This window comes from Chenopodium quinoa, unplaced genomic scaffold (genome assembly GCF_001683475.1).
Source record: "Chenopodium quinoa cultivar QQ74 unplaced genomic scaffold, ASM168347v1, whole genome shotgun sequence".
NCBI lineage: Eukaryota > Viridiplantae > Streptophyta > Magnoliopsida > Caryophyllales > Amaranthaceae > Chenopodium > Chenopodium quinoa.
In genome coordinates this window covers 2080748-2104244 of record NW_018742881.1, presented here as the reverse complement: position 1 = coordinate 2104244, position 23497 = coordinate 2080748, and the positions used below count along the sequence as shown (strand labels likewise).

At 34.4% G+C, this 23497-nt stretch overlaps 1 protein-coding gene across 4 annotated transcripts; it reads right to left on the bottom strand.

Moving 5' to 3' along the window:
• Positions 1 to 9917: 9917 nt before the first annotated feature.
• On the bottom strand, positions 9918 to 23037 carry LOC110726837 (AT-rich interactive domain-containing protein 6-like). Of its 4 annotated transcripts, none has more exons than XM_021906365.1 (15): positions 22836 to 23037; positions 20972 to 21136; positions 19622 to 20217; positions 19061 to 19475; positions 18846 to 18885; positions 17355 to 17407; positions 15308 to 15353; positions 14709 to 14798; positions 13068 to 13175; positions 12933 to 12984; positions 12739 to 12811; positions 11945 to 12011; positions 11801 to 11851; positions 11003 to 11095; positions 9918 to 10338 (listed from the first exon to the last, which is right to left on the bottom strand). In XM_021906365.1, the coding sequence occupies exons 3-15, from the start codon at positions 20169 to 20171 to the stop codon at positions 10237 to 10239; spliced, it is 1740 nt and encodes a 579-aa protein (XP_021762057.1). In that variant the 5' UTR covers positions 20172 to 20217; positions 20972 to 21136; positions 22836 to 23037; the 3' UTR covers positions 9918 to 10236. The 4 variants fall into 4 exon arrangements, with proteins under 4 accessions (XP_021762057.1, XP_021762058.1, XP_021762055.1 ...); XM_021906366.1 differs by having other exon boundaries at positions 20967 to 21092; XM_021906363.1 differs by having other exon boundaries at positions 20972 to 21092.
• Positions 23038 to 23497: the final 460 nt, after the last annotated feature.

Sequence of the window (23497 nt, the reverse complement as noted above, 5' to 3'; positions counted from 1 at the left end):
ATTAACATTTCATGTGATTCTATTGAGTTACCAAATTTATATGCTTGAATCTTGATGGCTGCCTCTTAAGGATTCTGCAAATTGATCCTATGAACTTTTTTAGGAAGATTGAATTCTAACTACTAAGCTAACCTCAACATGTTTCTATGTTTATAGAAGTTTCAATTCATGATTGTCACTCTATGTATCGTGTTCTACATAACATGTAGCATTTTGGCAAGCAATTGAATCTACAAATTTGGTTTGTACCAACAAATAATTTAAGTTGCTATTAGTTTTGCATCACAAGGAGAAGTCATAAGGTATTTCAAGTATATCACAAATTCGCAAGATTCGTCTTAATACATATTTTCGAAGTATCAAGTTCTTATAATATTTATACACACTTAGAGAGATCAATAATCTAAATTTGTATTGACAAGCATGAAGAAAAACTTTCAAAACGGATCTTCCTAAGGGAGAAGAGTAAGCTAATGTGATTTCACAAATCTATACTGTAGACCTATAGTATCAAACTCAGTAAACCAATACAAACACAACCAACAGACATTTACCAAATCAAGAAAAAGATTAATTAGTTAACAATCGCCTTAATTGCACATTACGTAACCAAATCAAGAGAAAGATTGATTAGTTAATAACCTCCTAAATTGCACAATAGTACCATTATCTTCATGACAATAGCACATGCATTTGTGCTCAAAATCAAACTTAAGTAGGTCCAATTGGGTCCCTCCGTATCAATAATTTTGAACCTATTTACCCACAATTTCCTCTCCTTATTTTAGAATACTTTGCTCTTAAATATTTTGTCCGCAATGTTCGCCGTAGGTTTCAGACAACCAAAAGACCGTCAGCAGTTGTGATTAACCTGCTTGATGTTGCACTACAACCCCCTCTTGTGCACCCCCATACCAAGTTTAACTTTGTAATATAACAAAAAAAATTAACACCCAACAAGTCCAACTTAGCGGATCCAAATAATCCTATCGTTTTAAATCAGTATCGGTATAGATCATGAACGACGTGATGATACTAAATTGCCTTAAAATTTTCCTATGTAAGGTCCATCGTCAATGGTCAAAGAATCAACCAATTAAAAAACCTGGGCACATCATAGAAAGCTACCCTTCACATGGGCACTATTACTTCCCTAGTGTCATATGGACTAATTCATTTCTAGTCGTGAATGAAAATAGTGTGCCATATGTAGATATCTTAAATCTTAATGTTAGGATAGTGATGGTCATGAAGGACCTTTTTGTGTGGGACGTTCAAAGGGTAAACAATGAGGTTACAAACTTTGGACTAGTTCGAAACTTAGAACTAAATTTTTTTGATATTTAATAAATGCTTGATGCAACTCGAAAATTATAACATCCATTAATCCAGGCCATATCAGTAAATCACAACTCCAAATAACAGAAAATCATCTTCCTTTTTGTCCCTAAATGCCTTCTATGGGTCTCTAAAATCCTTAAAACCACTCTTTATTGTGTTATAAGCATAAATCACAGTTATAAAATAGACAAACATATCTAACAACCAAGATAAACTCCCAAAAGACTGTAAAATGTAAGTGTCACTATTTAAAAATCTTACAACTTTGAGATACAACACACTAAATCAAATATCTCAATTATCAATTCTTACCCTTTAACTCTTATTTGATATGAGATTGTTCAAATTTCTCTCTAGTTGTGAGCTAAAAAAAAAAAAAAAAAACACATGAACAATTTGAAACAATGTGATACAAAGTGATGTTAAATCCTCTCATTGTCATCATTTGTAGAAGTTCTACTTAAAAACGTAAGAGATAAAGAATTTAAGGGAGAATTGGAATGCCAGAAATGCTAGAGTTTTAAGTTTTAATGCTAATCACCCTAACAAGTAACAACTAAATTTCCTAACATGGAAGTTGGATGAATCACAGAGACGATATTAGATGCCAAATATAACATGGCTTGTTTCTTGATACAAAAAGAACATTCTAACGAATTAACAATATTTATGTAACTGTCAACCCTGTTGTGGATCTAAACAGGGGACAAAAAAGATAACGTGAAACCCTGAAAATTTTGAAGAGAAAGATAAAATGAATATGAAGATAAGCAGAAAAAGGGCCCAACTTAAGAACTTCTAAAGCTTAGAGCCTCTTAAATTCTCTTATGGTCCAATACCATGTGTTCATCTCTTTGAATTGATAGTCTTGTGACATTGATCACATGCAATAGCTAGTGTAATTTCACATCATATTTTTTTAATTCCAAACTCGCAAAAATTTATATGCAACTGGTCTCAGAATCAATATGTCGGCGAAGCTAGAGTCTTTAAGATAACTTATTACTTTGTATATTTTTTGAGGGATTATTTAAATTTTTTTTTTTTCGGGGAGGGGGGAGTTGATACGTGTATCACTTTTAAATATCAGCAAAGGCTTAGCTGCTTGTTCCAAATATTACCCCCACCTTAATTTATGGAATATATGTAAACGTTATAAAGTCCAAAACTCTGAAACTTCTCATCTGATTTTATGATAGATTTGACTGTGATCTTCCCTTCCCTCAGGTTGATATAAGTTTTATTTGGTACTTTACCGACACTTGCATTTGGGAATTTCATTTCTTGGTTTTTTGTTGGGGACAGATGCTGTTTGAGAAGGGTTCTGCATTCTAGATGGTACATATTCATAGCTTATCAAGCTTCCAGAGACAAGAAATTACGAGTGGATGTCTTTAATAGAAAATTCATGTTGCTTTTGGACATCGGAAATTAAGAGGATTGGTTAAAGCTGAATACAAAAGGAGAATATGTAGTAAGGAAAGTACTACGATTATCAGAAGTGTTAGAATTATCAAAGAAGTTAAATGTGATAGAGTAGTAAGAGAGTGAGGCCAAAAAGGTAAATGACTTTATGAATATATTTGTCCATATTAAATAAAATGAAGGAATATTTAGAACGTCCAAAGTTGGTTGAGAAGAAAAATGTATTGAAACTATTGAGTACAATTTTAAATCAAATGAAATCTTGATTTTTGGCAAACTTATCAAGGAAGAGAGGGATAGAAAGAGAGTGAATTTTTGCTTTTTGTTTCAGGAGAAATAAAGAAATAGTCTGTTAGACAGGAAATACTTCATTTTTATGAAACAACCAAAGTGGAAAGGGTAACATTTTGAAACATGATGGATTAATAAACGATATATAAACGAGGACATTCTTCAATTTGTTACATAAAGTTTATGCCGTTAAAATTTTCAATTACAATGAGACTCTTCCTTCAACTGCTAGGAAGACGATCCATTAACATAAGAATCTAAAGCAAACAGAACCTCCCTAGAGTATGGTTCTTCCCTCTCCTAATAGTAAGTCTTGACATTAGAATCAGAATTGCCTCCGTAGAGAAAGAAATTCCCTCTCCTAGATCAATTCACACGATTATGAACCTAAGTCTATATCAGTACAGTTCCCTTAGAAACTTTACTAGCTTTTTTTTTTGAGAAGAGAAACTTTACTAGCTTAATATAACTTATTTTCAACTAATTGAGAACAAGCTTTATCATGAAATACCTGAGCAAGTCAAATCACTGTAGTAATTCTTTGGCATCTTTTTCCTTAATGCAGACAAAATGTCACATTAAATGAATATATACACAGCTATTATAGTCAATCAACCCCCAACAAACACACATTTATCACTCTATTAACCACACCATTCACTTTTAAGTAGGAGGTTATTTAGGTATGCTATTCATACTAATTAGCCTAATTGAAAGAAATAAGACACTTGACAAATTAAAGTGGCCAATGACGCAAGTTGAAACAGGGTTTTCACTGTTCTCTAAACAACAATCAAATGTCATTTCAACCCCCATGGCATCTAGAAACAACCAAAGTTGACACCACGTAAAATGGGCACATGTGGTGTTTGGCATGACGGAGGCTGCTGACGGACGGCCTACAATGTGATCTCAACATCGCATAGAAAACTTAGTCATGTCAGCTGAGCCAACAAAGCAGTCGAGGCAGCGCATGAAGGGCTGCAACCATAAGCTGCTAATAGGCATGCTCGTGCCAAGAAGTTTTCTTTAGGAATAATTAGGATGGTATTAAAGGAATTTAATAGGTAACAAAAGAAGCAGGTCTTCCCACCACACCAGCAACTCAAATAGTGCAATGACTATCCTTAACTTCTACAAAAAAAAGTCACGTAGTCTGGGCGTGCGGATGCCTAGCCAAGTTGAGCCAAATTTTACACCCAACTTAGAAATAAACAGGAAGAACTCCTTTACATAAACAGGTTAAATCCTAGGATTCTTACACCTCTGTCCAATCAATGAATATATAATTTTAATGCTTACAAGGAATTTTACTCAGTGAAATATGTCCTACCTGCGAGGCTGCGAGTACCAATTTGCAGTTTTTTTTAAGCATAGCCCAGTAGTCTTTTAAAAAGCTTTAGTATCTAGTTCTATTCCATAAGATACAAAATTTTATCATATTGTAAAGTTGTTCACATCCTTTTTTAACTTCATTCAAACATTATTGTGATACTTTAGCATCATTTCCTATTGGTGACACTAATTGAAGAACTTATTCTTATATTTTTTTACATAAATACAGGCTACAGAATAAAAACTGACTGAAGAAGATGGCAATCGGTTGGTAGTTTCAGAACAGTAGCTTAGAGTTCACAAACATTTTTTTTTTACTTCCTATCTTTTATGGTAGCACATTAGCGGATTCCTAAATATGCAATTATCTGTTCCAACTATTATCCAAGTGCACAAGAAGTTAAACTTAAAAGCAGCTTTTATGTGTCCCCCGCCTTTAAAAACAAGAATCAAATTCAAAAAACTAAGGACCCATCTGAATCTAAAAACACTAAATCATTTAGGAGGGCTGCAAGATTTAAGTCGTAAAGGGTATAATTAACCCTACATAGTGCTTAACAAATGGAAAGTAAAAGGTGAAAAACATAAGAGTCTTTACTATTTTTATGCTAGAAAATCTTGTCGATAAGAAAAGGCTAAAAAAGAATCAATTAGCAGGAGTCCAGCAACAAGGCATATATGTGAATGAAACGGCGGCATAAATCAATACCGGAAATCATTCTCTTGTACCCCAACAAACAGTGTCATTCACATACAGAAAAATTTACTGATCCCACATATACTCCATAAGTCAAGAAGAAATGTAACTTGTAATCATGTAATCATGTTTTTGCCTTGAAACATAATTAATCGACCATACTGAATTACCAAAGCCATATAATATTTAACATTGATGACTTGATCTCATGTCTTATCTGCAAATAAATATAGCATATAACAAATCAATTAGTTATCATGGGGGAGGAGCCTCTAATTTAAAGTCAAACCAACACCATGATTATGCATGAATCCTTCACTTCTTTTCACTTTACTCCTTTCAAAGATGACAACTGTAATTGCATTAGAACTTTAGAAGTATGAAAATAAATACAATTATGCATAAATAGCAAATATTGAGTTACTAAGAACTAATGAATCATTGTAATTTTGTAGAAATAGAAATCCAAACTAATTCTTGCCAATCAGTATTGAATTGCTTCAGTCTGAAAAGAACTACCCAAGTTTTAGTAGTTTCAGAATTCATCAGATGATAAAATCTCCACCTTATTGTCTCCGTTTCAAGCAAATAAGTTAACTAGTGTATGGATTTCATCCCTTTGATACTTACAGAAAATAAAATAGAGAACTAAATCAACTATCAGGAGTCATAGAGAACTAAATCAACAATCAGGAGTCCAAAATGTTGTGTAACATCCTAGAAAACAAGTAACATGTGTACAACCAGATTGACCAAACCTTAAAAGGTCAGCATGTTAGAGATTGTTAGAACAAGTGAAGTACATGATTCACACATAAAATTGTGCATGTTGTTGATTAATGGTGTGAATCAAAAGCAACACCCATACAATAGGGTGCATGACTCCACGGTTGGCCTAGTACTATAGGCAGGAGAAAATGTAATACTGCCAAATCACAAGGGGATTGCATGTGTGTCTTCACATATTTTGGCAGTTCCTTTTTTCGTTTTTTCCTTCTCTTCAAAATTGAAAGAATTTGTATTCATCACCAGAAGGCTAAATTGCAGGGTATGACCATAAAAATTAATACAATTGAGTTTCTACTCTTTCTAGTTACCACAACTTCTCCTTAGTAAAATAAATTGGCATTAGGCTATGATCACTATCTACCTTCTAGAAAGACTATAGAGCAAAGGAACATTGTACACAAGAAAATATAATCTGATGACCATAATTTGCCTCATACTTTCAGTAGTACACCTGCAAGCAGCTCTAAGTAATAAATCCTAAAATACACCTTCAAAAGGTCCATCATGTTCCTTCAAAATAAATCGTTGTTTCTAATTTTCTATCAATCCCAAAATAATAAATAGTCTCTGCAAGGAATACATGTGGTGTTTCCTCCTAGCCTTTAATGGTGCAGGCTTGTTCAAGATATGAGTCATCCACAGATCTGTACAAAAGAGGAAATTGCGGCATATTGGCCCAAATAATGGCAGAATATGAAGTCTTAAACTGCGAACAGTAAATGCAGCATATTCCCATTATCAGTTTTACATGAGCACAGGGGAACACAACCAGCCCCGCATTTAGATAATTTTTTGTTACCATTGTACTCAGCTATCACAAAAAGAGTATAATTGTCCTCTTAAGAGCTAGTACAGAGTATGGTAGCTACATATAAGTGATCCCTATGGTACCTTTCAAAACTATTTTCTACAAATTAGTAAACTCTACAATGCTGAAATTCCGTATTATCCATGTCTGCCAATCCACAGTGACAAACCAGACTCCTACAATCATATATCATATATCTTTATCATACATGTTTCCGTGGAGTGGACCAAACTTCCAAATCCTTCCATCAAATATTACAAAAATTGAACCAACAAGGAATACAAACAGACCAAACACTTTTAGCAGCATCGTTAAACTCTCTAAAACCTCTCAACTAGCCCCTTAGCAACTAATTTCTTTGACATGTTACACCGATTGGCCTAAAGGCCCTAACCTCCTTTACAGGAATATTATTTGAGAAACTGAAGTGATGGAACTGCAATTCACTTGAAGAAGCATCTACACATGAAATTCTCCTAAACATAGGGTTTTATAGGGATCACAGCCTGGGGTGGGGGGGGGGGGGAGGGACAAGATAGACATCTAAATGTAATCTAGGATCCGAAAGCTTCCACTGACCACAAATTTTTATATATTTCACCATCAATATCTTCAGCACAGAGACGAGAATGATTAGTGCCTACAGTTAAAGAAAAGGCACTGCGAAGTAAATCCCAAAAGCTGCTCATAAAAACCTAAAATCTCCCTGTGTTCTCTCTTTGATAGAAGCAATGATGGTTATAATCTCCAAGAAACAGCCACTTCACCTGGGTTTTGATTCAGTGTACTTGCTTACTCACTTTAACTCTTGCCATTTTGCTCTACGGAGTAATTCTTTTCCTGCAAATACAAATTGCTTTTGTACAAATTTTGTTACATTAGGGGTGTGGGGTTATGAAACATAATGACATATATTTTGTCATGATGTGGTAGTTACGCATGTCTTGAGGACAAGTGTCCATAAGATGCATGTGAGTTACCAGTTCACCACAATACTACCCTTGAGAAAACTGTAACCAGGGTGTGGGTGAATAAGTGAGGAAGAATATAGGTAGAGGATGATAAAAGAAATCATTTAACACTAACATTCTCAATATGTGCTACAGGACTTAGCTAGATGGCTTATTAGCAATAGACGAATGCCATTACAGAAAGACATTAATTAATGATGATGTGAGTGCGTTCACACATTCATGTAGAGTGCTTATAGGAATAACGATAGTACTTTTATAAAGGTAGCTCCCTCAATCCGTAGACTGCAAAGGTCCAAATGATAGAGTACTGTATTTTACATGATACCCGTGGGGTATACCATGGAATTTGGGGATGGCGCGGAGATTAAAGGGTTCTTTCTATTATAGTGGAAGTGTGAAACCCTTTCTTCTATTCTATAAGTTACAATAAATACTACGGTAAATTAATAATTATGCATCATATTCGAAAATTTGGTTATGTCAGCCAATAAAAGGGGCCTTATCTTTAAGACATTCATTAAGTCCTATCAGAATACTTCTCCAATTTTACTAAGCACCAAGAAGTAAGCTTTCAATACTATGCTTGATGCAGTGGGCTAGCTACTTTAACTAGACATGTAAAACACATAAGAACAGGAAGCAACACAACCAACTGCAAAACCAACAGAATTTATTAAAAGAATTTACTAGCACGTGTATGCGGAATGTTTCGTAAGTAGGCTAGCATCAAACTTATCAATTAAATACAAGTCAAATAAATGATAGGAGAGACCGAGGAGATTATACATTCCAGTTGAGGAAACTACCTAATCCTGCAGCAGTATATCTTCAAAACCAACAGCCTAGACTAGTCAAGTTTAGGCTACGATATGATCTCTGAAGTTCATCATTCCCTGTAATAACAGTGAAGAAATATGTACATCAGACTTTCTAGAATCTGACAAAGTACAGACACACTTTAAGTCAAGCAAAGATTGCATTACCTCAAGTCCTCAATACCACCCACGAGCGATCACGACACATCCATCCTTAGAATGTTTGCTAAGTGTCAAGTTTCGATATTAGACCATTTCTTGGACAAACAGAATTCTCTTCTAGTTCAGTGGTGATGTTATGTTTAGGAAATCAGGAACCTCATAACCATTTTCAATACTCATATAAAGGATTAACCACCCAACAACCTGAACCTCGAAAACTTGTCACTCATACAACATAATGCACCAATTTGCATACACCCAGAAAGAATTAACATTAAGTTAACCAAGTAAGTACCTAAAATCTTATGAATCCAATCGTCTGCACTAAAACCACCAAAATCCACACAAGAAAACAAGGTCTAACTGCCAAATTTTCATCTCAGAAACACTAGAATATATTATTTAATCTCCAAAGCAAAAATTACAACAAAGATCCAGGAAAATTGTGAAACTTCTCTTTGAGGCAATTTATCGAACAGTTTCTGTGCATTGCGCATCGGAAATTCAGAACAAACCAACAACACAAGAAAAAAGCGGGAATTCAATTTTACAAACAGGGTTTGATTTGTGTGTTATATACTCCGTAATTTGATGTTCGCATCATAGCCCGTAACTATTCAACTGCACATTAAGCCCAATAAAAAAGGGGTGACTGACTTTGCTGAAAGGCCTGAGATGGGCTAGCTTTTAAATTTTCAGGTTTATGAAAGTCCTTATTTGTCCATAAATAAGTAAACCTTGGTTTCAAAAAAATAAATAAATAAAAAGTAAACCCAGGTCATTGAGTCGACTGAATCGGATTTGAGTCGGATTAATTTGAGTTACTTCACTTTCAGTTAAGGTTAGCAAGGTACGGGGTTGGAGCGGATTAATTTGAGCTACTATCACCAATTCTTTTTGTTAGCAAGGTACAGGGTAGGAGCAGATTAATTTGAACTACTATCTCCAATTCTTTTTTTATTTTTTGAATGACAATGTGTAATTAATGGACATTATTTGTGAGACATAATATATATTTCTTTATTGTACATAATAAAAATATGGAGCTAGTAGTCACTTTCAGTTTAGATTAACAAGGTTTGGAATTCGAGTACAAAAAATATATATGTATTTTTTTTTCTTTGGTACAACAAAAAGTAAAAAAAAAATAATTATTATATTGATGACATTAGTACATCATAAAATTAAGGTATGTTCATTACTTAAAAATTTTGTAATAATTTCTTTTTATGTTTAAAAAACAGTTCTTTCTTGTTTTTTGTTTGAAACCTTCTCGCACATCATCAAATTTGATCTTTTATAGAAAAATTAAAATATGTACTCATTAACATCAGCTAGCGGCTGCAGCATGCAATTGATAACTAAATTCAATTCTATGCATTGAAGAACCTAATTTCATTCTTGGTAAGAAACTTGCAATTGGCAAGTTCTAGAATGTCTAAAAGTACAGAAAGTTGGAGGAATACAGGAAGATACAGATTGAACTCAGACCTAACATCGACAGCACTACAAGCTCACGCTATCCTCACCTATGTGACTAGTATCTGCAATCCTACAATTACAGTACACTCTCAATCATTATGTGCAACCTGCTGGAAGCTAGTCATATTGTTCAAATGGCACCCGAACAAACAACTGTCCATGCAATGTTACCACGGCTGATGTCTGATGTGGGTCAATTCTTGACGGTAGGCTAACGACCTGATCAAAACAGACAATGGGGAACATTCTCAGTACCAAAACAATACTGTGATGTATTTCAGATACCATATAATGCAAGCAAAAAATGGAGATCAGTAAACACAAATGACATCTTAACAAACAAAGGGAAAAAGGAATATAGATTACATCAGGAAAAGGGTGGGAAAAAAAAACAACAAAAAACTTACTAGCTTTATAAAAAATAATTTTAAAAAATAGCTAATACTCCCTATGCCCCTTTTACTTGCTTTATAAACTTAAGAAAGATTTAGGAGAGAACACAGTAGGTGAGGAGGGACCCGGCTAAAGATAAAAACAAAGAAATTTTAACACAAAAAGGAGGGGGGAGGGGGGGGGAGGGAAGTATTTTGGAACAGAATAATTAATAATCCGTAATAGTTACAACACTACTGATAAGAATTAGAGAAATAGTTCTTTTTACATGTAATGCCTACTTATACATCCATAGCATCAAGAATCAATTAAACAAGCCTAATGGTATTCTATCCTTCCAGGATTAAATCAGATGGTTCATAGCCCTGCAAGAGGATAGTCTAACAGACAAACAGCAAAGATCAATCTGTTTTAGAGTTTCAGATTAATCACAGCTTACGTATTAACCATTCCTCTTACAAAAAAAAAGTAACCAAAAAAAAAAGAATACCTTCTTGAATGGTGTCACACTCCAAGGATTGTCAGGATTTTCAGGTTCACCCGATATAACCAAACGACCAGCAGGATCAGACTGGACGCGCACCTGTTGACAGTAAAATAAAGCATATAGGTTAACTTACATTCTTACAATCAATATCACCTGCATTCAATGGTTATCGCACCAAAAAATGTATTTTTTATTTCCTTCATTACTTTAAAACTCCATTTACATCTCTAGAGTACACATTTAAAAATAAGCCAATTTATTAGCCTAAAACAAGCTGATTTGATGTGACTAGCGTGTACTTTTTTTTCTAAGACAAAGAAAAAGATGATGAAAGAAGTTTAACAGCAATAATACTGCATAATATTATGCACACAGTACAATATTACATTAATTTAATCATACAAATGGAATTATGGGCATAAAAAGCCCCATTTCAAGGAATGCTTGAAGGTACAGAATATTTAAACTATGGTTACTTTAGGGCCTTCCAAAAGAAATTCAAAAAAATACTAAGTCATGGGATATGGTTTTTAATTGGGTTTAAGGCCAATTTCCAGCAAAACCACAACATATTGGTATGTTACGAACACACACCAAACATAATGAAACAATGGGCCAAAAGTCCTAGAGAGTTGGTGCTGGCTAATTTTTATATTATTCACTACCAGTACCAGCATCAAGGGCATCTGCCCTGCTGCACCAAGGAGAACCCCAGTGATTAAAAGCTTTATATCACAAAGAATTATACATTAACATATGACTATTAGTTTAAGGACATTAAGAACAAGAAATAAATGTCACCTCTTCACGTAGTAGCCCTGGAACTAAAGCATAGACCTCATAGCAATCTTTCTGATGCAGAGATAAAGAAAATACAACCAATAAGTACATAAAAAATTGTAAAGGAAAGCATTCTATTAAAGATACAATGATTTAGAAACTTACAGTCTCACGAACATTAATCTTCACCCAATCAGCAGGAGATCCAATGTCAATTACTGTGGTTTCCGATCTGGCAGGTAGTGAAACAATCAGCATGGCTTCCAAAACAGGTAAGAGGTAGTAGGAGAATAAATTTAACATAAGGTTAATCAATGGACTATTCAGCAAAAAGCCAATATCAGTTTTTTATTTTGTAAAAAATTAAAGTTCATCATATAAACATGGTAGTTATGTGATAGGAGAAAGCTTGATTCACATTAAGACTATGGTTTTAACAAACTGCTTCTTTAACAGTTTCATATCTTCTAGGAAGTAAGAAAAATATGTTCTTCTAACAACCAACTTGCCTGTGGCAAGCCTTGGGATGTTTTTATAACTTTACATACCAAAAAACACTAAAAGTACAAGCAACCAACGGGCTCAACATTAAAAGGGTATGGCATTAATAACTATGAAGTATGATGAGAAATGCCTGAAAAAAGGTAAATGACAGTCTGAAAGATATAGAAGTTCTAAAAGAAGTGAGGGAGACGAAATGCACAACATAATATAAAATCGCACCACCTAAACTGAAGCTTGAAAAATTGCGGATTTCTTATGCTCAAAAGTCAAAATACAGACTACCAGGATTTCTACTCTTTTTGCCCACTTCCAGAAGAAACAAAATAATTTATTAACGATCATTAATTCACCAATTGTGCAACAGAGCAAGATAAACTACTTGTATTAAAGAAAAGTTAAAAACAGATTTTAAAAGATCACAGAGCCACAGGAAATCATAAATCTAGATGCCTTACTGTAATTTTTGAACTTTGCGTGCAGGTTTCACGGCATGATCAGTTGAAGATGGGTTTTTCCGTTTCAGTTCACCTGAGGAAATAACGATATTTTAAGCAGACTATAATAAATTAAAAGATTCCACTGGTTGCAAGCAAAATGAAAATGAAAAAATTAGCAAATAGATTTACAAAATCATAGTAAGAGAGCAAACCCAGGTTTTTCAGCTGTCTTTCTTTCTTGCTCAACGAGATGAGATTCTTATCCTAAATACAAAATTATTCATATTAAACACAAAAAAGCTTTCACCAATCAAAATGGAACATCATCAACATGACAATCAAAATACCTTTATGATTGGGTCACTAACTTCACCATTGTCAAGTACACGCTGAGAATGCCAACCCTCCATAGCTCGAGCTGCAGCAACCCTGCGGGCCCTTCCTGATCCAGAACCCTGGGCATTACCAATGTGAGCAAAACAATCCCAGGAGAATTTTAGCAAATTCAATGTTAATATACTCCTCTACCTTCCCTCTATCAAGAAACGAAGTCGTTTAGGGGTTGGGAAGTTTAGAAGAACATTGGATATAAGTAAATGAACAAAACAAATTTTGTTTAAGGCTTATATTTTTTTGAACAGAAAAATAATCAACATAATGTGCTGAACTGCTGAAAGATCCAGGGTTAAAATTTCAAATGGGAAAACAACAAAATGTCAAGCAGGTGCTAAAAATAATAGTAATAATAATCCAAAAATAAATAAACTAGGCTTCTAACAGGTATTCATACTAACAAATGTGGAGACACATTGTACACCTTTTTACTTGCTATCATAAACTATCCCGAGTCCACAACGAAACTACAGTTTGGACAAGCAAAAAAAACCAAACTTTCACATACTTCTTCTGTCCCTAAATAAAGTCCCATTTGCATTTTGCACACATGTTTAAGAGGGAGAATAAATAAAAGAAGAAGACAGTGAGGTTTGGTGGATTAATGATGAATATAAAATACATGACAAAGGGGATTGGTTGATATAAAGCGAGTAAAAATAAGATAGTATGGTTTGGTTGATTTAATGAGGGTAAAAAGAAGATAGTGGGTTTTGGTTGATTAAAAGTGATACATGTAGCCACAAGTGAAAGTTGATTTTTATTCAGAGACAAGGTTTTTGGGTGATGTGGAACTTTTAATTGGAAACGGAGGGAGTAGAATTTTTTGGTTCCCTTGAGTAAAGTCACCATGTCATAGAGGCTCCTCACCGCAGACTCTGGATATATATGTTGAGCTTATTTAGCAGGAAAAGACCAGAAAACTAATAGCCACTTTATGCATAACCGCATGACTCTACTGTCTCTGATCTCTGACCCTACCCATATATAAGTCCGAAAGAGTATACTTCTCCAACTTCCTCTCTCTCCTACAAACAGATAAAAAAGGAAAGCTGAAAACCACAGCATATCACAGCATCCAGTCAGTCTCTGTTACTACCTCTGCAAGTTCAAAAAGAGTGTATAAACTATAAACGCTTCTCCTTTGGTCCTTATCTTGCATATTACCATTACAACTTTGTCTTCTTCATTATTCAAATTGCTGGTAAAGTCGTTAAGAACTTATACATGATGCACAAAAATGATGGTACAAAGAAATTTCTCCTAGAGGTACAAGCATAAGAAATTTTTCTTTATTAACTTATATTGCCAATAATAAATTAGCATTTTAAAATCAGATATTACTAGAAAGTTGCAAAGGATCATTTACGAATGAAATATATATGTTACAAAAACAGGCACCCACAAAGAAGTAAGTCCAGTAATAAAGGGGTGTTGAGGACAACCATTCAGAAACATATTAGATATCACATACAAGTGGGTTTTCCCATATTCTTATGGCCAAATGTTACAGTGGTGACATGTTAGATAAGAATATAAGATAAATACAAGTATTAGAAACAAACACATTTGATTAGCTTTACAATTTCACAAACCTGATTTTCAGCTCCCATAGGCACAGCAAGTGAACCGGGAATGCTAGAGCCATCACTACTTGTCCTGTATCTCTCATAATCAAGAAGAGCCTGCAAAAAAGAACTATTAAATATTAATATGCATAGTTAAAACACACACACACACAATCCAACAACAAATCATATAATAAACAAAACTTACAAGCAACTACCAAAATATAAAATAACAGAGCAAGACACAAGGGAATAAAAGAAATGACTACAGTTATAACATATCTGCTACATTCACCTGTTCTCAATTGTTTTCCCCATTTCTTTAGTTTTTGAGAATTGGATGTGAAGGAGGATAGGGGAAGGGGAAATGATGGAATACATATCACCATCAAACACTGACCATACAAGGAACAGACAAATGCCCTCCCACAAAACATTCACAAATATGCACCAAGTCACCAACCACATTCTACATGTACAGGAATATCTGGCTCTTCTTTTCTTCTACCTAGGATTGTGGTAGTGATAATATACACATATAAAAAGGTTCGAAATACTAAAATACAAGTGAGGCTCATTCTAAAGAGTGAAAGAGAATATAAGATCTAACAAAACAAAGAGCTTACCTTCTCATAGAATATGCGGAAGGTCCATGACACTGTGGTGCAAGTCCTGTCAAAATTATCAGAAAAGATTCCATTAAGGGTAATCCGATAAAGAATTGCACTATTGTGGCCATACTAGCCAATGAGGTAGTTGGTGACGCTTTGCAAGAGACTATAAGAGTGCTATCTTTTAGATAAAATTGGTTTGTTTAATTTGATGGTGTTTAAAGTCTACTTATTTCATAATTTTAGTGAAAGAGCAATATAATACACAATATTGGATTGCCGGAGGAAGAAGAAAACGTATTCCCAAATCAACCCCTAGCTTTCCACATTGGTTCATTTAGTTGTTGACACATTACGTCGTACTTTAGCTATAATGTAGGGTTCTGGGTTTGATGGAGGATTTTAAGGTGAAGGGATAGTCATGTATTCATATCACATCTTCAGTTTGCAAGGAAAGTGAATTTATATCCCTATAAGAAATTAAAAACAAGCTAATGTTCAACAACATCCCAGCAATATTTCAAATCTTTGAGGCCTTTTTAGGATTGTATAATAGGAAATCTATTGTCTAGAGGAAAGTGTATAAAAAAGCGAGCCTGGGCACTAGGTTATTGGGATAGAGTATTTTTTTTACCTAGGTGAGGCTCATTCAAAGATATGCACCAAAAGCGCACAAGGCACACAATAGTCAATTTTCTTAAAAAATAAACACCAAGGGACATCAGGACCCCTATCGCCTTAAAGTGCCTTGAGTTTTTTTACACATTGCTCAGGCTCTCAGAGGTCAATTCATATTGTTCTCCCTCAAAGAATATGTTTCTCTTGTAGTTTCAGTTCCTTCCCATCACATATATCATAAACAAGTGTCTTTTCAAGGAAAAGCTTAAAAGTGTTTGCTTTTCAGAAAGCCAATAGCTTGTACAGAAAATGACACACAAGGTCTTACGTGTTTGAAGTTTATGACGATGAAGGTGAAGTCCATTACACAGTCAACTTGTTTTAAGACTCCACAAAAATGACAACTGCAAATTACATAGCCTAATAAATGTGCGCTTAAGAATCATTTTCTTTTTTTGGTTGAGTATTCGGTACTTCTAAGGACTTAAGGAGATATGTTCCTTTGGAAGACTTTTTAATTTTTTGGATGTTCACCAGAAGTTATTGAGCGGGTCAGTGCGAGTGGGTCAAAGGTCACGTTTCCGGGTCAGACTAATGTGGGTCGCAAGTCAATAACAAATAAATAATCGGTGGGCCAATAAACTATCAATTGAAAAAATATAGGACAGAGCAATAAATAAGTATAAATGAATAGAAAAATATTCATGCTATTATTTTTACATTATCTATGTTCTTTATCTATAAAATTGGAAAAAACATTTTGACCTTATATTGACGCTACCCAATTAGGGTCCTGTCTATTAAAGACCCTATCCTTTGAGCGCCCTTTAACCTTAACCCTGACCCTATTATCATTGAGCTGCCTTACCCAATAACCAGGTCAAATCAAAATTTGTTGTATCGGATTTGAGAAGAACAATAGAAAGAAGCTTCTTTTGAGAACTGGGTACGTTTTGCTATTCTTTCATTTCTACGACTAGAAAGGAACAATAGAATTTAGAGATGGGGAATACTGATCATAAGGCTCTATAGGACAGAGTAATAAACCTTGCCTCCCTTTTGGTCCTAAATTGGCATCAAATTTTCACAAAAGCAAGACTGGATTGCTTTTACTTTCCAATGATCTGCTTCAGAAGACTCCTTGTCTTTTAAGGTTATAGTTTTAATTATAGACTTTTTTTTTCTAATGTTCTTAGAAAAAATGTTTCAAAAGGACCCCTTTGCTACAAATTTGACTGGAATGCACAGCATATAGGAGAGGTAAAAAGGTCAGTGTTCTATATTAAACTTAGGTAACCCTTCCATATCACTGGATCTGCACTAATACATGTGTATGATGTGCAATGTCAAATGAAATAATTGGATCATGAACAAATTTTCTAGCAAATTAGAAATAGGCATCAGAACAAAAAAAGTGTTAGGAGGAAGAGGCTTAGCCCATTACTTGGGAGGTTTAAATGACTCTCCCACTTGACGCCAATATTTACAAGCAGTCACCTGAAAACAAGAAATAAAATAGAATTCAAATATGCTTCAACAAAAATCATAAATTTCATCATCCCTTCACTCAAAAGAGAGAAGTTCAGAAGTTCATAACAATAGTACGACAATTTTGCTGCTTTCCATCAAAGAAAGTACATATTACTAGTACATTTTTACAAATCATTTAAGCAAAAAATTTAAAAACCTCACATGCATGAAAACCAATGCCTAACACAGGCACCTTGTCTACCACTTAGCTAATTTGCCTAGTTATAGGCTACTTCGAAGAAAAGGGTAATAGGGTATGCATTTGGACCCACTGACACAGCATAGAACTATTGAACGAATTATTAGTTAAGTGATGATTTAGAAAAAAGACATACCCCATCTAGACTTCCAGAATAAATTGACAAATTGATAGTGTAATTTAAATTTTTAACTTGGCAACTAAAAGCAAACTGAGGCAATACTTTGCACTTTATAAGTTCATACTTGTAGTTTATAGAAACTTAATATGAATCAATTCTATGCGAAAAAAATTGCATAGCCCAAACCTAAGCACCTGCATAACCAGCCTCTCCCGACCATATGTTGCTTTTAGCTGCTGATTAGGTTTTCAACAGGAAATAACATCTCCTGGATTATAGCCTTTATTTTCATTTGTCCTTGCTAAAGAAAGGTTAGTATACAACAAAGAAACTTCTCCCAATTACCAATGTCTTTGATATCCTAGTTCAAGTTAATGAATAAATAATTTATAAAAGCTTTTAGACATATTTAGGCTGCGTACATGGAATATAAAAAGTGGAAGACAAAGAACGAGAAGGAAATCAAGAAGTCAATATAAGCACCACCAAACAATACAGGACAACATTATCTGAAGACACTTTCAGTAGAATAAGATTTAATACACTTTCAGAATTATTCAAATTAGTGAGCTTGTAGAGCTTATTCAATTAGAAACGAAATTTTAACAACGAAGAATATGCAGCTTTCCTTTGCATAGCAAAGCGTCATAATTGGTTACGATAACTGATATGGAAATGAACTAGTTTCCACAAGTGGACAATTTAAAATACCACACTCCATGTTATCAATTGAAAACACAAGCCTATGTTAAGCAACCAAACACACTAGAATTCTCAAATGAAAATTTTACAAAGTGCATAAGCCTAAAATTGCAAGCTACAATACTGAGACCTTAAGAAGACTCTCAAGTAAAAAGTGAAGAGCATTGCAGCTATAAGAAGGAAAAACATTCAAAGATACGTCAGTAAGTTAAGTATTAGCTTTGCTGCTAATTATGTCAATAATGTTCAACCCATTACTTGTCTCAGTTCCTCTTGTTCCACCACTAAAAACAATACTTATCTTTTCTGGATAAGGAAGACAAGTCATATACTAATTAGATCAAGGTTTAGATGGTAACAAAGAGAGTATGAAATAAATATACCTTGTCATAGCCGCCCAACTTCAAAACAGACCTCCAGAGCCTAGTAGAAAGAAAATAGAGATAAATGATCCAACATAACTTCCTCACTTGGCAACTAAATGTAATAATTTTTAATTACTATAAAAGCCTCCAGCACAAATAATGTAGGATATTATATTAACAATAAAAATGTTACAGGTTAAGGGCGCAAACACACAGAGATTCAAGAGATTTACTTCAGCAAATTCAGTGGCTCTCCATAGAATTTTGGTGGCTTAAAGTCTAGACTTCTTTCTTTATGAAACTTATCAAGCTCCATCATAAAAGCTGCTTGTTCATCTTCTGTTCCTGACTCCCCTCCACCTGTAGTGTCTATGTCAAATTTAGAGGCAAGACTGGGAATTTTGTCATCAACATCCATAGCTCCTTCTTTTGTCTTTGCAACATTCTTTGGTTCTTCCTCCTTCAATGAAGAAGATTGATTTCTGGAAATAGTTTCATCACCAGACCTTCTATCTTTAAGTGAATCATCTGATTTTATATCATGGCCCTCTTCAGTATCAGGTCTTATGGAACCCTTATCATCAGATATAACAGGTTTCTTTATTGTTCCCTCTTTACTTTTCACTGAAGCCTCTGGAACAGGAATACCTGCATGATTGTTTTTTGAGGGGAGAACAAGGAATATTATTTAAAACATACACAATTTTAATATAAAGCAACTAGACTAACCAAATTCCTTTTAGATATGATCAAAAAGACATTACAAGCTTTTGCTTGGATTTCTTCAGACATACCATCATCATCTACTGACGGTTTGACATTGCCTGCATGCACTGTTTTGTTATTTTCGACCCCGTGAGTTGGAGAATCTACAATTTTATCAGAGTTCTTTTCCAGAGAAACCTCCACATGCAACACCTTTCCACCATCAATGGACACATCAGCTGGCCTAGGTTCCAATTGGTTCTCCAGCTCATCCTCAGTATCCTCCTCTTCCTCCCCACCGTCAATTGCCACATCAACCGGCCCAGGTTCCAATTTGTTATCCTGCTCATCCTCTGTATCCTCATCTGATTCTTCTGTATCTTCTTCTTCCCCCTCTCCATCCTCCTCCTCCTCCTCATCCTCCTCTTCCTCTTCCTCTTCCCCTTCATCATCCTCCTCCTCCTCTTCCTCCTCTTCAGCGTTCTCTTTATCATCATCCCCTTCTTCCTTTTCCCCAACGTCCTCCTTGTCCTCTGTATGTTTCTCCTTGACCATCTCCATTTTCATAGCATCTGGATCAGTGTTCACTGACCCAGAAATGCCATCACCAGATGATTTGACCTCCTTTGATTCAGTCATCAAAACAATGCCAAAAGTCCTTTGATGCTGAATTTACAAGAAGCACCTGTATAATACACAAGAAAGGACAAAATGTCAACCTGCTAGGTGCAGGGTATCATATTACACCAGATTTATAAGTGCATGGGCAAATACAATAAGACTATGTTCTTGGCACCTGTTGGCATAGTGCACCTCACTATCAGTCAGCTTGAACAAGGAGCACAAAAATTCCTAAGAATTACATTTTTCATTAATAAAATGTAGGGAGTACTTCATTTATTTTTACAAATTAAACACTTTTGTCTTCACACTTGCTAGTGTATAGCCTCAACCACTAATATCATTACTATTTAATTGTGTAAAATATACACCCAAAAAAAGAAACTTTGAAATATACATCGAGAATAACTCAACAAAATCCCACATCACAATGCTTTTCTTTAACTATTAATCACTAAATAAAGTAAAAATCAAAGCGTTTCATCTTTAAATAAATAAATAAATAAAACATATGATGAGGTAATGATAGCTTCGTATTTTTTGTTACGTGGCAACAAAGGGATAACTAGCAAGTCACTCTATAATGCTACAATACTAAGTAGTGCATATGCAAGACAGGTATCCAGTATCCACCATATTCACCCCACCTATGTCCTACAATGCTATGAGTACATTTATAGCTAATACAAGTATCCTAAGTGAACTGTGAGAGTGTGAGACTATAATAGTTTTACCATTGTTATATGTAGCTTCAAAGTGTAAATTATTTTTAAAAACAAATACTAAAGCTACACACTAAAATATTTAGTAAACCTTACAGGCTACAGCTACAAAGGCTGAGATCAAGTCACACCGCATCAACGTCAACAATATTCAATGCCTCTTAAGAAGTTCCCTTAGAGGCAGTATAGGGAAACCTGGTTGTCTGGTACATGCAGCCTACTCCCAAAAAAACAGAAATATTGAGTTCATTAACCCTTGATCTGAAACGCAATAGCATCCATCACTTCACAGTATATAAGATGTGCACACATTTTAATGAGCCACCTTAACTGGTAGCCTCACATTTTCAGGTTTACGGCCAGACATAAACTTTTTGTGTAAAGTAAATTACAAATTGCTTGACATCTTGTCACACGCAGGAGGATCAGGTTTGAACTATTTCAAGAAACTTAACATTAACACTTTGTTTGGATAGAAAGAAATGGAAGGAAAAGAAGAGAAGAGAAAAGGGGGGAGACAAATTCTTTTGTTTGGGTAAAAGATTGGGGGAAGGAAGGGAAAGGAGAGGGAGGGATCCATTTATCCTTTCTCTTTAATAAGCATAATCCCTCCAAATTTGGAGAGATTTGGAGGGAAAATGGAGCTCACCTCCCCCTCCCCTTTCTTTTCCCTTCCCTTACTCCTTTTTCCCTCCCCTTCCTTTCCTTCCTTCTTTGCTATCCAAACAAAGCGTAAGTACATCAGATACTTAACTTGGCTGACAATCATGATTGATGCAAATATTCCAAAGGTGATTCGTATTTCAACACTTATCTCACAACCGCACATGTCAGTTTACATAATAACATTCACGAAATCGGATATTAAGTTTCATAACCCTTGATCTGAAACACAATGGCATCCACCATGTGCACACATTTTAATGAGCCACCTTAATTGGTAACCTCGTGTTTAAAGTTTAAACTCGGGCATAAAGTTTTTGTATAAAATAAATTACATACTATTTGACATCGTGGTTCACACAGGCAGATCAGGCTGGAACTAATTCGAAAAAACTTACATATTACCTAAACTCGGATACATTAGATACTCAAATCGGCTGACAATTATGAATGATAAAAAAAATCCATAGGTGCTTCGTAAATCAACACCTATCTCACAATCGCACAAGTCAATTTACATAAAATGCACAAAAGCAAGATATTAATTTCATTGACCCTTGATCTGAAACACAATGGAATCCAGCATGAGCACACATTATAATTGTAGCCTTGTATTTTCGGGTTCACACTCAGACATTAATTAGAAACTATTTGCCATCCTTGTACACGCAGCCGGATCAGGCTTAAACTATTTCGAGAAAAACAACATCCAACACAAACTCAGGTACATTAAAGATACTTAAATTGGCAGACAATTAAAAAAAAAAAAAAAAAAAAAAACAACTTCCGTTAGTTCCATAGGTGTTAGTAAATTAACACCTATTTCAAAACACGCAAGTCAGTTTACATTACAAGCTTGAAATCGAGATACCAGTACTTTACCATGTTCACAATTCGAGAAATACCGAAAATTTCAGCTAAATTCAAAATTATCTCTTCCACTTTTCTCATTTCTTCCTCAAACGCATTTCTAGAGTGATTATCTGGTTTATTCGCCTATGGACTAACATTTATAATCAAATTACACTCAATTATCGAATTAGCCTCGGAAAAATCACATATAATTCTTTTGGCTTACAAATTATCAACATAAATTTCACAAATCAAAATTCTAGCAAAAAAAAATCACTCTTTTTGACTATAAACCACTTCAGTGATTATAATTTACAAGTCAATAGTTAGTAAACCTTAGAAGAACCCTAAATTGACTATACTGAATACTATAAATCAGCAATTATATCAAATTAAACCCTAAATTGTGAAATTAATATTCGATAAATGAAAAAGAGCATCATACCTAAAGAACTGCTTCAATGGAGGAGCGAAAGCTCGGAAGCCGCTCCAATGGAGAGCTCGGAATTCGCTGCAATGGAGGAGAGAGAAAGAAGTGCAGCGTAAAAGTGAAAAAAAAAAAGGCTTGAAAATGAATGGGAAAATTAAAAAAATGAAAATATATGACTCCAATATAATGTCAATCGTTGGATTTGGATAATATCAACCGTCACCATTCATTCTCGTAAAAATTAATTTCACAAATGATACATTCAGAAAATTCTGCCAATTTATAGTGGTTTATGTTTTGCAAATTAAAGTCATTTAAAAAAAAATTGCAAATTACAAATCGAAAATATTACAGATGAGTAATAATTAATTGTCACCCGATCTAGTTTTTTTCTTCGATTTGCATGTTGAAAAATGTTCAGAACGGTTCTAGAGGTTGATTTAGTACACAAGCATCCAATTTAAGCTTGAAATTATACTATGTAAAAAAAAAAGGTAAGTATCTCATTTTCGCGGCAAAAAAGTTATTGCTCACAAATCAATACAATTTTTGGTAGGTAAAACGATAAACTCACATTAATTTTTGTGTGAATTTCGAGCTCAATTTAGATCTTTAAGGGTAAAAATGACCCCTTAAAACTTTAATGAAACATGTTTTGACACGCAAATCGAGAAAAG